Source organism: Palaemon carinicauda, chromosome 14, assembly GCF_036898095.1.
Source record: "Palaemon carinicauda isolate YSFRI2023 chromosome 14, ASM3689809v2, whole genome shotgun sequence".
NCBI classification, from domain to species: Eukaryota; Metazoa; Arthropoda; class Malacostraca; order Decapoda; family Palaemonidae; genus Palaemon; species Palaemon carinicauda.
This window is the reverse complement of record NC_090738.1, coordinates 96,045,257-96,057,486: the sequence shown is the minus strand read 5'-3', so window position 1 is coordinate 96,057,486 and position 12,230 is coordinate 96,045,257. Positions and strand designations below refer to the sequence as shown.

Sequence of the window (12,230 nt, the reverse complement as noted above, 5' to 3'; positions counted from 1 at the left end):
GATGATACAGAAATGTTACTGAGATTTGTGATTGCTCGAAAAACGGTAAATAACTGGAAACTAACACTGAGTGTCAAATATTAATATCATTTTGTGCAAAATTAGTCATTCATTTAAGTCATGCCTTTAGTAATTTCCTGTTAACCGTTTTCTTTTTAGTAGTTTTTTAAGTTGGCGTTCCAAAATTATTTCTCTCACAGTCTCTTGTATTTATTTCTATATATTTTAATGATTTGATTCTTAATTAATTGCTAAATAGTATACACAAATTATAAGACATTATTCTTAGTTTATTTGAGATCAGTGAACGTTATTTTCTCTGATGATTTTAAATGTTATTGTTTGTAAAGTTTGTGGTTATCGGAGAGGAAATTAAAGAGAAGAAGAAGGAGCCGCGTCTGATTCCACCCTTGAAAGTTACTGTCTATACCTTTAGTGATTCTAGTAATGTCCCCATAGTGGTCATTGGTGCCCAGATCCGGGATTAGAACTATTAGTACCCGGTAAGAACTAGCTGTAACTTTTTAGAAACTGCACCCAGTGATATAGTTAGAATGGAGCAGTTACATAGGGCAAAGGCAGCGGCTGAGGGCTGGGTGACTAGAGTTAGTAATAGAATAGAGGACTTACTAGTACGAGACCCACCTCCTACCTCATGCGATTTAATAGAAGCTCTAGAAGAGATGGATAAAAGACTCTTTAAACTAGAAGAAGTGCAGGATAAATTAGAAATGCTACTCGAACCCGAGGAATTAGAAAATTACTTGGAACAAGCAGATCGTGCAAGGCTTAGGGCTAGGCAGACTAGGCTGAGATGTGCAAATAGGCTTAAAGATATTTCGGCAGCAGGTATCAGTGATGACTTACTTTTACTTTTACTTTTAGAGGTTTATTTCTGGCCCTCCATCAAACACTAAAGGTCTGTTCAGGCGGGCCTTAGTGTATGAAAAAAAAAATTCCTTTCCAGTTAATATTTTGCTCTGTATCGTTATCAGTTATTTCGCTAGCATTTGTATTCAGGCTTAATAGTTTTCAGGTCACTATTATAACACTTTCTAAAAAGATAAGTCTTCAGGTTTTTCTTGAAGGCAGCCACATTTGTGCTATTCTTGACATCGAGTGGAAGGTCGTTAAAGAGTCTCGGTGCAGCATAACTGAACGTTCTTCCTCCTATTGCATGATTCACACTAATTTCGAATAGTCTATGTGGGTCATCTGCATGTCTAACTCTTACAGTGGCGCTGGTAGCTTCAGGGTAGGGGATCAAGCAATCACGAAGATATTTAGGCTTATCACCTCTAAGTGCTTTGTGAGTCAACAAGCAACTTTTAAATTCAATCCTAGCCTTAACAGGTAACCAATATAGATCGATCAGTGCAGGAGTTATTCTCTCCCGAAATTTAATGCCTTTTATCAGTCTAGCCGCCCGGTTTTGCACATTTTGAAGCTTTCTTAGTAGTGTATTGGGCAATTTGTAGTACAGAGAATTGCAATAATCAAGCCTGGATATTACGTGACTCACCACTAAAATTTTTGTACTGCCCTCTGTTAAATATTTTTTAATAAATGCTATGTTTCTCAGGTGATAGTTACACACCTTCACTGTGTTCACAATTTGGTCCTTCATTGACAAATTACAGTCAATCAGTACACCCAAATTTTTCACAACAGGCACAATCCCATCATCAGCATCACCAATTTTTATACTTTGAATTAACTGGTAATTCTTCAAAGCCACCCTTGTGCCAAAAAACATACATTCTGTTTTATCATCATTTAATTTGAGCTTTTTCCTCTGCATCCATGTTTTTATTTCAGTCATTATTTCATCAATTTTCTTCCCTGTATCTTGTGTTGTTGAAATTGAGAGGTAAAACTGAGTATCATCTGCATATAGTTTAAAACCCACTTTTTGTTTTTTCAAGATGTGTGATAGCTCGATAGTGTATATGTTAAACAAGATAGGGCCCAGGACACTACCCTGTGGTACACCCTTCATAAGTATTCTCTCATTGGATCGGTTTCCAGAAACTTCTATAATAGTCTTCCTGTTCACTAAGTAACTTCGCAAAAATTTCAGTGCTTCCTGAGTCACTCCAATAGACTTTAAGTCGTCAAGTAAGTATTCGTGCACAACAGTGTCAAAAGCAGCACTAAGATCTAACATAATTAAAATTCCACACTTTCCCCCATCAAGAAGACCTATCATATCATTCATTATTGAGCACAAAGTAGTTTCTGTAGAATGATTAGCTCTGTAGGCCGATTGATTTTCCGGGAATACCTCTAACTCGTCAATATGCGCCCACAATTGCTCACTTATGACTTTTTCAATAAGCTTTGACATGTAGGATAAATTTGAAATGGGCCTATATGAATTTAGCTCGTTTACATCACCTTTCCCTTTGTAAATTGGTTTGATCAACGCAGTTTTTTCACAGCTAGGAAAACAGGATTGCGATATACTTAGGTTAATTATGTTCAGGTAAATATTATATACGACTTGTTTGTTTGGAGCTTCACTTATTGAACTGTTTGGGAAAGGGTCGTTTCCACAATATGTATTCTTCATCTCTCTCATAACCTTTAACAAGTCGCACATATTTATCTCCCTAAATTTTATTAACTTCTTTCCCTCCTTCACTGGCATAGCTGACTGTCCTTCCAAGTGATTTTGGGGGAAGCCTCTATAGATTTTATCAATTTTTTCACTAAAGAATATAGCAAAACTCTCTGCACAAACATTGTCAGGCAAGACATATTTTTTCTTTAATCCCATCAAATCATCAAGGTTTTTATGAAAGTTCTTCATGTTATTAGTTTTTTTACATTCGCCGTTGTAGAATTTTCTTTTTGTTTTTTCTAACAGGATGTTATAGTCATTTCTGGCCTTATTATATAGATTTCTGGCTTGTAAGGATTTGGCTCTTTTCCATCTACCTTCCATCTTACGTCTGTGTCTTTTTGCCTTTAATAGCTCACTATTATACCATGTAACATTTCGCGTACCACTATTTGTTTGTTCTTTATGGGACACATGGTATCGTACATTTTTCCAAAATTGTCGTTGTATTTCTTGGTATAGCACCCAACACATTCTATGTCTACCATATGTTCACATTGTGTGTTCACACAAGACATTTGCGCTACACTAGCTTCAATAAAATTCTCAGCATCAAAATTTTCCCGTTCCCTATATGTGATCCATTTTTTCAATACTCTGGTGCAATTTAAATTAACATTAAAGTTGATGAGTTTATGTGTTTTTTAGATCTCAAAGTCTGGTTCCACTTCAAGGTTTTTTATTAGGTCTGAGTCCTTTCCACATATGACCAAGTCGAGTGTATGACCACCTACTGACGTTGATACCAAAACACTGTTTATTAAATTAAACATCTCAAATACTTCCTTGAGTTCTTTAGCCTTATTATCATTTTCATCATCTACCCAACAGTTGAAGTCTCCACCAATTAATGTATTTTTAATATCGTCCACCACACCCACAAGAATACTAAATTCTTCAATGAATTTAGTCATATTACTCGCTGGTGGTCTATATAATGATATTATATTCAATACCTTATTGTTTCTTGTCAGTTTTAAACAGATATATTCAAACGTTTCAAATACCATTTCATTCATGATTAGAAACCCTAGAGAAAGTTTTCGACACAAAGACACCCACTCCTCCTCCAGTTTTGTCCTTTCTTGGTACGTGATAGAAATCATGAGTACACGGCGTCATCTCCTGAGTCTTTGAGTTATCACTAATATTTCCCTGCAACCAAGTTTCCGTTAATAAGCATAAATCTAATTCCATTTCGTTAATAAGATTTCTAATCTCTAAGGTTTTATTCCCCACCGATTGAATATTTATCAGACCACACTTAACCAATGGGCTAGACTCCATGATCGGTTCTATTTTTTATCCTGGTAAGCTCCTCCTTGTATACTTTACAGTTATCATCATATGTCTTATGATTCGTATCACTGTAATTCCTCATTGTGCAGTTATGACACTTTAACGTATTTACAGTACAATCCGTGGTTCGATGATCCTGGCTACACTTGGCACATACCTGAGTCTTGCTACAATTTTCAGCAGTATGACCAAATTCTTGGCATTTATAACACTGAAATACATTGTAGGAATCATAGATTTTACAGCATCTTCCAAGCGTGGTATATACTCTATCATCTCTTTTACGGAAGACTTTCCTGATAGTTGGACTACACTTTATAATGACGTGTAATTTACCGCTTTGTCTTGATTTAAACTTCCTGATCAATTTAAAGTCTTCTTCATTTTCACATATATCATTCAACCATTCATTCTTCTCCATTATACTGGCAATTATATCATCTTCATTTTCATCAATATTGCAGACCTTGATCTTCGGTTTAAGTAGATCCTTTTTATCTACTTCTACCTTAATGTCATTCTTGACCTCTTCTAAGTCATTTTTAGCCTTTTCTAACCCAGTTTTATCCGCAAAATTAACTACCAAGTGGCCTTGTTTAGAGGTTTTGACCAGTTCGACATTCGTGGTTATCTTCTTCATGATAGTTTTCTTGATATCTGAAGCCTTCTTATTTTCCTCCGTAGATTTTATAACCAAAGTGTTTCTTGATTTCAACTTACTTGCATATGTAGTCTTGGTCACATTCTCTTTTTCGTATTCCATAAGTTTCTCTTTCAGCTCGACAATTTCTTGACGCATATCCATGTATTGAGCAGTTATCATATCCATAAAACCAGACATCTGTTGTTGTACATTTACCTTCATCTCTTCTATGATGATGCTTAGTCTCGTTATGTCATCAACACATGCAGACTCAACACATTTTGGACATTTATAAATGATGTTCCTGCTTTTTAAAAGAGTACTTGTACCATCCTTTAAATTAGAGCAAGCTACTTCATCATGGTACCATCTTCGGCATTGATCGCATTGCATCCCATCATCGACATAGGACTCACAGTGCCCACACATGCCATGATTGCCTCCGTCATCACATTCTTCATAAGCTGCTGCCATTATACTTTCCTCCCTTCCTGTGAGTACCTCGTCAATTTCAGTCATAAGTAGATCGAGATCATTCACGGGAATACGTCTTCCTTTTCGTTTTCTAAAGACGGGCATATTAAATCATTTTTCAATGAACTTTTCAAGTAGCACCACCCCAACGCAAAAATGCTGGGTCAGGCCTTTCACTACAGACCTCACATACAAGGAAACCACTGATTTTTAGCACTATATTTCACTAATATCAACACTAGCAAACACCCACAAAGAGATTTTTCATAGTATAAACAACGAGATACACAATGATTTTCCCCGTCTCCCCTTTACTATCATTGAATAATCCTGTTCTTTAGGTGGCTTTCGTAACAATGCTTTCAAAGTTGTCGCGTTTGCGTTCAAGCACGGGAATGACGACCTTGGAAGTTCTGCAAGTACAGCATCCATTCATGCAAGGCTGCCAAAACTAGAATTACCAAGATTTGATGGCGAAATAACCCAATGGCAGAGTTTCTGGGACCAGTTTTCGTCCCACATAGACAACACAGAGTTACCAGTCATTAGTAAGTTGACCTACTTGTTATCCCTGTTAGACGGTCCTGCCAAGGATGTGGTGCAAGGCGTGCCACACACCAGTGCCAGCTATAGAACAGTTGTCGACTTACTCAAGGAAAGATTTGGCAAGTCTGTGTGCATTATTCATGCTCATGTCCAAGCTCTTCTTTCCCTTCAAGTACCTGTCAACCAAGGTAAGAGCTACACAAAACAACTTTGGAGACTACGGGATGAAGTCATAAAGCGTACAAGAAGCTTAGATGCCCTTGGAGTAACAGGCAAGCAGTGTGAGGTTCTCCTAACCCCTATAATTGTGTCTCGGCTTCCAATGGAGTTGAGGCAACAATGGTCAAGAGAGTGTAGTGGCCATGAAAGTGATCTTGAATGGTTGTTAGAGTGGCTTAAAAGGGAAATAGAAGTGCTAGAAAGAAGTGAGATGTACAGAAAAAATATCCCAGCTTCTGGGCCTCATGGTAGAAATGAGGAAAGAAAGAATATTAATAGTAAAGATGACAGAGATAATTTGTATACAACCTCTGCCTTACATGCGGTTTCTCAAAGTGAAGGTTCAAATTGTGTTTTTTGTACGAAGCTAAACCATAAATCTGAAAGGTGTCACAAGTTTTTAGCATTGGATGGGCAGCAGAGGTATGACAAGATAAGAGAATTAGGTGTTTGTTTTAAATGTTTGAATAAGGGCCATATTTCTAAAAATTGTAAGGTAAGGTGTACTAAGTGTCAAGGTGGCCATAATGTAGTAATGTGTGGCATTAATGTGAATATGGCCCCCCAAACAAATGTAGAAAATGGTGATCACGTGGCACCTCCCTCAGCTAGTATGTTGTCAGGCCACTATAGTAATAAGACTGTATTACAAACGGCTAAGGTAAAGGTAATGAATTATAAGGGAGGTTTTGTCACTGCTAAATTGTTGTTCGATAGTGGTTGTGATCGCTCCTATGTTAGTAGTAAGTTTAAAGAAATTTGTAAACCTGAATGGGTTACTAGGACTGAAGCCCCTTACAGTAGCTTTGGTGGGCATAGCTCTGGTAAGGATGTAGAAACTAATGTTTACAAATTAAATGTCTTGGATAATAAAGGTAAAATTATTCCCATTTTTGCTGCAAGTATTCCAAAGATATGTAACCCCTTAGTTAGACCAGTAGTTCCAACCCACATCCTAGATGTTTCTAGTCATTTAGATTTAGCAGATGACTTTGATGATAGTTCTCTTTTAGAAATAGATATTCTTATAGGTCTGGATTACTACTGGAGCCTCATGAATCCTAATGATGCTTTACAGGTGGGGAAAACTGTTGCCATGAGTTCAGTGTTTGGTTGGGTTTTATCGGGAAATGTTGGCAAGGGGTGTAATTTTACTAAGGTTGTAAGTACGTCTTCATTATCAGACTTTTTGTCCTCATCTCCCCAGCTCTTAAGTATATCAGGGGTATCCGATGCTGATATGTCATATTTCTGGGATTTAGAAACTATTGGTATTACTAGTAAGGAATGTAAAGAAGATATCAAGGAAAGTGTAGTTCAAGAGTTTGAAGATAAAATAGATTTTATAAATGGCAGGTATGAAGTTCAGTTACCTTGGAAAAATAACAGCATTAAGGATTCACTGATGAGTAATGTAAATCAAGCAATGAAGAGATTAAATAAGCTTTTGGTTAGATTTGAGAAAGATGGAGATTTAAAGGATGCGTATATGAAGGTTTTTGATGAATATGAGTCCTTGGGGATAATTGAGGAAATTCCCTCCGAGGACTTGGTGTCACAGGGACCCATTTATTACATGCCTCATAGACCTGTCGTTAAATTAAATAGCAGCACTACAAAGATACGTCCAGTTTTTGATGCTTCTGCTAAGGGGCCTAATGAAATCTCGCTTAATGATTGCATGTTGACAGGTCCTTCTCTAAACCCAGATTTAGTAGAGATATTGATTAGATTTAGACGTTGGCCGTACGTGATCTCTGCTGATGTTGTTAAGGCCTTTTTACAAATTAATGTTCACAGTCAGGACAAAAATGTCCATGGATTTTTTATGCCAGGTAAGGATGGAGTAAGACATATGAGATTTAATAGAGTTGTTTTTGGCAACACCTCAAGCCCCTTTCTACTAAATGTTGTAACACCATTTAAGCAATTACTCAGAATGTGAAGCTGTTCAAGATTTAAAAAGAGATATGTACGTGGACAATTGGTTTAGCGGAGCTGATACTGTAGAAGAAGTAGCAACCAAATTTAAGACTGCATATGATATTATGGCTGATGCTAATATGTCCCTTGAAAAGGTTTCTTCCAATAGTGTAGTAATTGCTTCTAAATTTAAGGACAAAATGCAAATTTTGAGTGATGATGAAATTAATATGGTGCTAGGTCTTAAATGGTCAAATTATGATGATAAATGTTCTTATTTTGGTCTTCATCTGGGTCCTGATTTTGAAATTTCATATACAAAGAGAACTGTCTTGAGTTTGATAGCTAAGGTGTTTGATCCTTGTGGGTTTATCAGCCCCTTTATAATGTATGCAAAAATAATATTCCAGGATATATGGAAGTTGGGTATTTCTTGGGATGACAAGTTGCCAAATGAATTAGAGAGAAAATTCAAGAAATGGATTGATAGTACTAGATACTTTAGTTCCCTAGCTATAAGGAGATGTTATTTTACACATGTACCTTGGAAGAGTATTGAACACATTGAAATACATGGATTTGGAGATGCCTCTGAGAAGGGATTTGGTGCATGTGTATACTTAAGGGTTTGTCTTGGAAATGATTGTCAATCTTCACTTGTCATGTCTAAAGGCAGAGTAGCACCAATTAAGAAACTTACCCTTCCTAAATTGGAATTAATGGGAGCCTTATTGTGTGCTAGATTGGTAAGATTTGTCGAAAGGGCTCTGGATTTTAAGATCAAACCTGGGATTGTATGTTGGACAGATTTCACTATAACTTTAGGATGGATAAGGAGTGATTCAGTGACAAGGGATGTGTTTGTTAACAACAGAGTTAGAGAAATTCAGCACTTGACACCTCCCAGTCACTGGCATCACTGTAGTGGGTCAAATAATCCTGCTGACTTGATGACTAGAAGGTTATTAGCGGAAAAGCTTATTGGAAATAACCTTTGGTTTAGTGGTCTTTGTAATCTGTCGGATCCTACATTTAGTATTCAGGACGGTGATAACTCCATTATTGTTAATGACACTGTAAATTATGAATCTGAAGACCATCTAGTATGCTTAAGTGTCCAGACTGCAACTCCCATGTTTGATGTTGAAAAATACAATAATCTTAATAAGTCAATAACAATTGTTGGGTATGTTCAAAGGTTTATGAGCAATTGTAAAGCAAAAGGTTCAGGGGTTGCTGTGAATACTGGTGGTTTTACTACTGAAGAATTAGATAAGGCTAAAGCAAGGTTGATTTATGTAGTGCAAAGAGAAGCTTTCCCCAGTGAAATCCAAGCTTTGTCTGATCAAAGGTTGATTCCTAAAAATTCTAAATTAAGAAAACTGGATCCATTTATTGATGATAAAGGTATTGTGAGGATAAAGGGTAGACTTCATTTTTCTGATTTGAGTTATGAGTCAAAACACCCAATCATTCTTCCTAAAGGACATTTCTCCAAGCTTTTAGTACAGTTCCAACATAAGTTTCTAAAACATGCTGGTGTAAACAGCATTGTTTCATCATTAAGATCTAGTTTTCATGTAACTGGTGTAAGAAGAATGGCTAAGACTGCTGTACGGGAATGTCTAGATTGTTGCCGGCCCGATAGCCGTCCTTGTAGTCAACTTGCTGCCCCATTGCCTGATTTGAGGGTTACTCCAGCACCTCTCTTTGCAGTTACAGGTATAGATTTTGAAGGGCCCGTATTTAGTGCTGATTATCCAGGAAAGAAATTATATATGTTGCTTTTTACTTGTGCTATAGTTAGAGCAGTGCATCTGGAACTCACGGAGTCCATGTCATTGGTCGATTTTATGCAGGCTTTACGGAAATTTGCTGCTCGTCGAGGTATTCCGAGCGTAATTTATTCCGATAATGCCAAAACTTTAGTCGCAGCCTCCTTGGAAGTGCAGAAGGTATTTGGACACTTAGCACCTAAATGGAGGTTTAACGTACCAAGATCACCATGGTGGCGAGGTTGGTTTGAGAGACTTGTGGGGTCGGTTAAAGTAGCCTTGAAAAAGACTTTGGGAATTAGATATGTAAGTAAGAAGGAATTACAGACTATTTTTGTAGGAATTGAGGCATGCATAAACTCTTGACCTCTGACCTTTGTGAGTGATGAGCCAGACTTTGAACATTATCTTACCCCTTCTCATTTTATTCTTGGTAGGAATATAACTTCTAAACCCCCTGTTGACATTGAACCATATGTTGTAACTCCAGATGATCTACGTGATAGAGAAGAAATTGTAAATAAAAGGTTGGAACAGTTTTGGAGTGTGTGGAGGAAAGATTACATAGCAAATCTACCCCCTGTAGTTAAGGGGTTTAACCAAAAATGTAGATTGAATGTTGGTAGCACTGTGCTTGTTAAAGAAGATCATATGCCCAGGTTACGGTGGCCTATTGGAGTTATTGTAAATGTATACCCTGGAAGGGATGGGTTGATTCGCAGTGTTGATGTAAAAACTAGGAAAGGCATTGTTAACAGATCAATACAAAGACTTCATGATTTGGAGATCAATGCTCACTTGAACCCTGGTTTAAATAATCTTTCTGTGGAAGTCCCTGAACATGTAAATGATAATTCTGAAATGAATATTGATGTAATAGATAAGACAGCTGAACAGAATCCTAATGGAAATACTGTTGTTGATGGTAACATGTATTCTAAGAAGGGTCGCCAAATTAAAAGACCTCACAAATTAGATTTGTAAATGACTTGTTTGAAGAATTGGAGTTGTATTGTGACTTCAGTTGATGGTACAGTATGTTATAACTTACAGGCTTGTTATTGTTCCTATGTTAGGATGGGTTGTCCAAATAAATATCCAGACACCCACTCATTTCCTTAGTGTGAAACTTGTTAAGATAAGTGCCTTCGCCCTTATGGTGGGGAGAATGTCAAATATTAATATCATGTTGTGCAAAATTTGTCATTCATTTTAGTCATGCCTTTAGTAATTTGCTGTTAACCGTTTTCTTTTTAGTAGTTTTTTAAGTTGGCGTTCCAAAATTATTTCGCTCACAGTCTCTTGTATTTATTTCTGTATATTTTAATGATTTGATCCTTAATTAATTGCTAAATAGTATACACAAATTATAAGACATTATTCTTAGTTTATTTGAGATCAGTGAACGTTATTTTCTCTGATGATTTTAAATGTTATTGTTTGTAAAGTTTGTGGTTTTCGGAGAGGAAATTAAAGAGAAGAAGAAGGAGCCGCGTCTGATTCAACCCTTGAAAGTTACTGTCTATACCTTTAGTGATTCTAGTAATGTCCCCATAGTGGTCACTGAGTATGGTAATACTTCTCTTCAAGTTCAGGGATCCCTACCAGCTGCCGGACAGCTGGGATTGCTTCCGGGCTGTAGCACTGCCAGACGAAAGAAAATTAACGCAAAATGAATGAATAATCAAGTAAAAAATTAACAAATATTGACAAAAATCACATGTTCACCATACTATTCACACGGCTGAGATTTTTAATTAAAGGCCACCGGATAATAAATGGCTATATATCCGTTGTTGATTTTTATTAAAGATTTTGCCGTACGATTTGTCAGCGTGGTTCGGTTCTAGGAGGTTGAAGTTCCTCGTTGGTTTCTCAGGAGTATCGTGTCCACAAAACCAAGTCATATTCATAAGTGTATAACCCCTCTTTACCTTGCACAACACTATGCCTGCGGGCACAATCACTACTAGAAGCGTAGGTGTTGCAGAAAATTCATAGCCATTAGTTACCTTCTACACAGACAGCATACTTTGCATACTTTTATATCTAACTTCCAACGCCTGTCTAATATTATTATTATTACTAGCCAAGCTACAACCCTAGTTGGAAAAGCAAGATGCTATAAGCTCAAAGGCTCCCATAGGGAAAAATAGCCCAGTGAGGAAAGGAAATAATGAAATAAATAAATGATGAGGACAAATCAACAATAAATCATACTAAAAACAGTAACAACGTCACAATAGATATGTCATATATAAAATATTAACAAAGTCAAAAACAAATATGTCATATATAAACTATAAAAGGACTCATGTCAGTCTGGTCAACATAAAAACATTTGCTCCAACTTTGAACTTTTGAAGTTCTACTGATTCAACTACCCGATTAGGAAGATCATTCCACAACTTGGTAACATCTGGAATAAAAATTCTAGAATACTGTGTAGTATTGAGCCTCATGATGGAGAAGGCCTGGCTATTAGAATTAACTGCCTGCCTAGTATTACGAACAGGATAGAATTGTCCAGGGAGATCTGAATGTAAAGGATGGTAAGAGTTATGAAAAATCTTATGTAACATGCATAATGAACTAATTGAACGACGGTGCCAAAGATTAATATCTAGATCAGGAATAAGAAATTTAATAGACCGTAAGTTTCTGTCCAACAAATTAAGATGAGAATCAGCAAGGAAGACCAGATAGGGGAAAAATACTCAAAACAAGG

General features: G+C 36.7%; 1 protein-coding gene across 1 annotated transcript; it reads left to right on the top strand.

Annotated features, from left to right (window-relative positions):
* The first annotated feature begins 554 nt into the window (after positions 1 to 554).
* LOC137652892 (uncharacterized) lies at positions 555 to 11,178 on the top strand. Its single transcript, XM_068386288.1, has 6 exons — positions 555 to 849; positions 5,381 to 7,639; positions 7,743 to 9,765; positions 9,940 to 10,434; positions 10,556 to 10,661; positions 10,951 to 11,178. The coding sequence occupies exons 1-6, from the start codon at positions 555 to 557 to the stop codon at positions 11,176 to 11,178; spliced, it is 5,406 nt and encodes a 1,801-aa protein (XP_068242389.1).
* The last annotated feature ends 1,052 nt before the right edge of the window (positions 11,179 to 12,230 follow it).

Coding starts and splice junctions, on each gene's coding strand:
- LOC137652892 (XM_068386288.1), top strand. CDS start 555: ATGGAGCAGTTACATAGGGCAAAGGCAGCGGCTGAGGGCTGGGTGACT. Junction 9,766..9,939: donor TGGTTTGAGAGACTTGTGGG/GTCGGTTAAAGT, acceptor TATTCTTGGTAG/GAATATAACTTCTAAACCCC. Junction 10,662..10,950: donor TAAGTGCCTTCGCCCTTATG/GTGGGGAGAATG, acceptor TTGTTTGTAAAG/TTTGTGGTTTTCGGAGAGGA.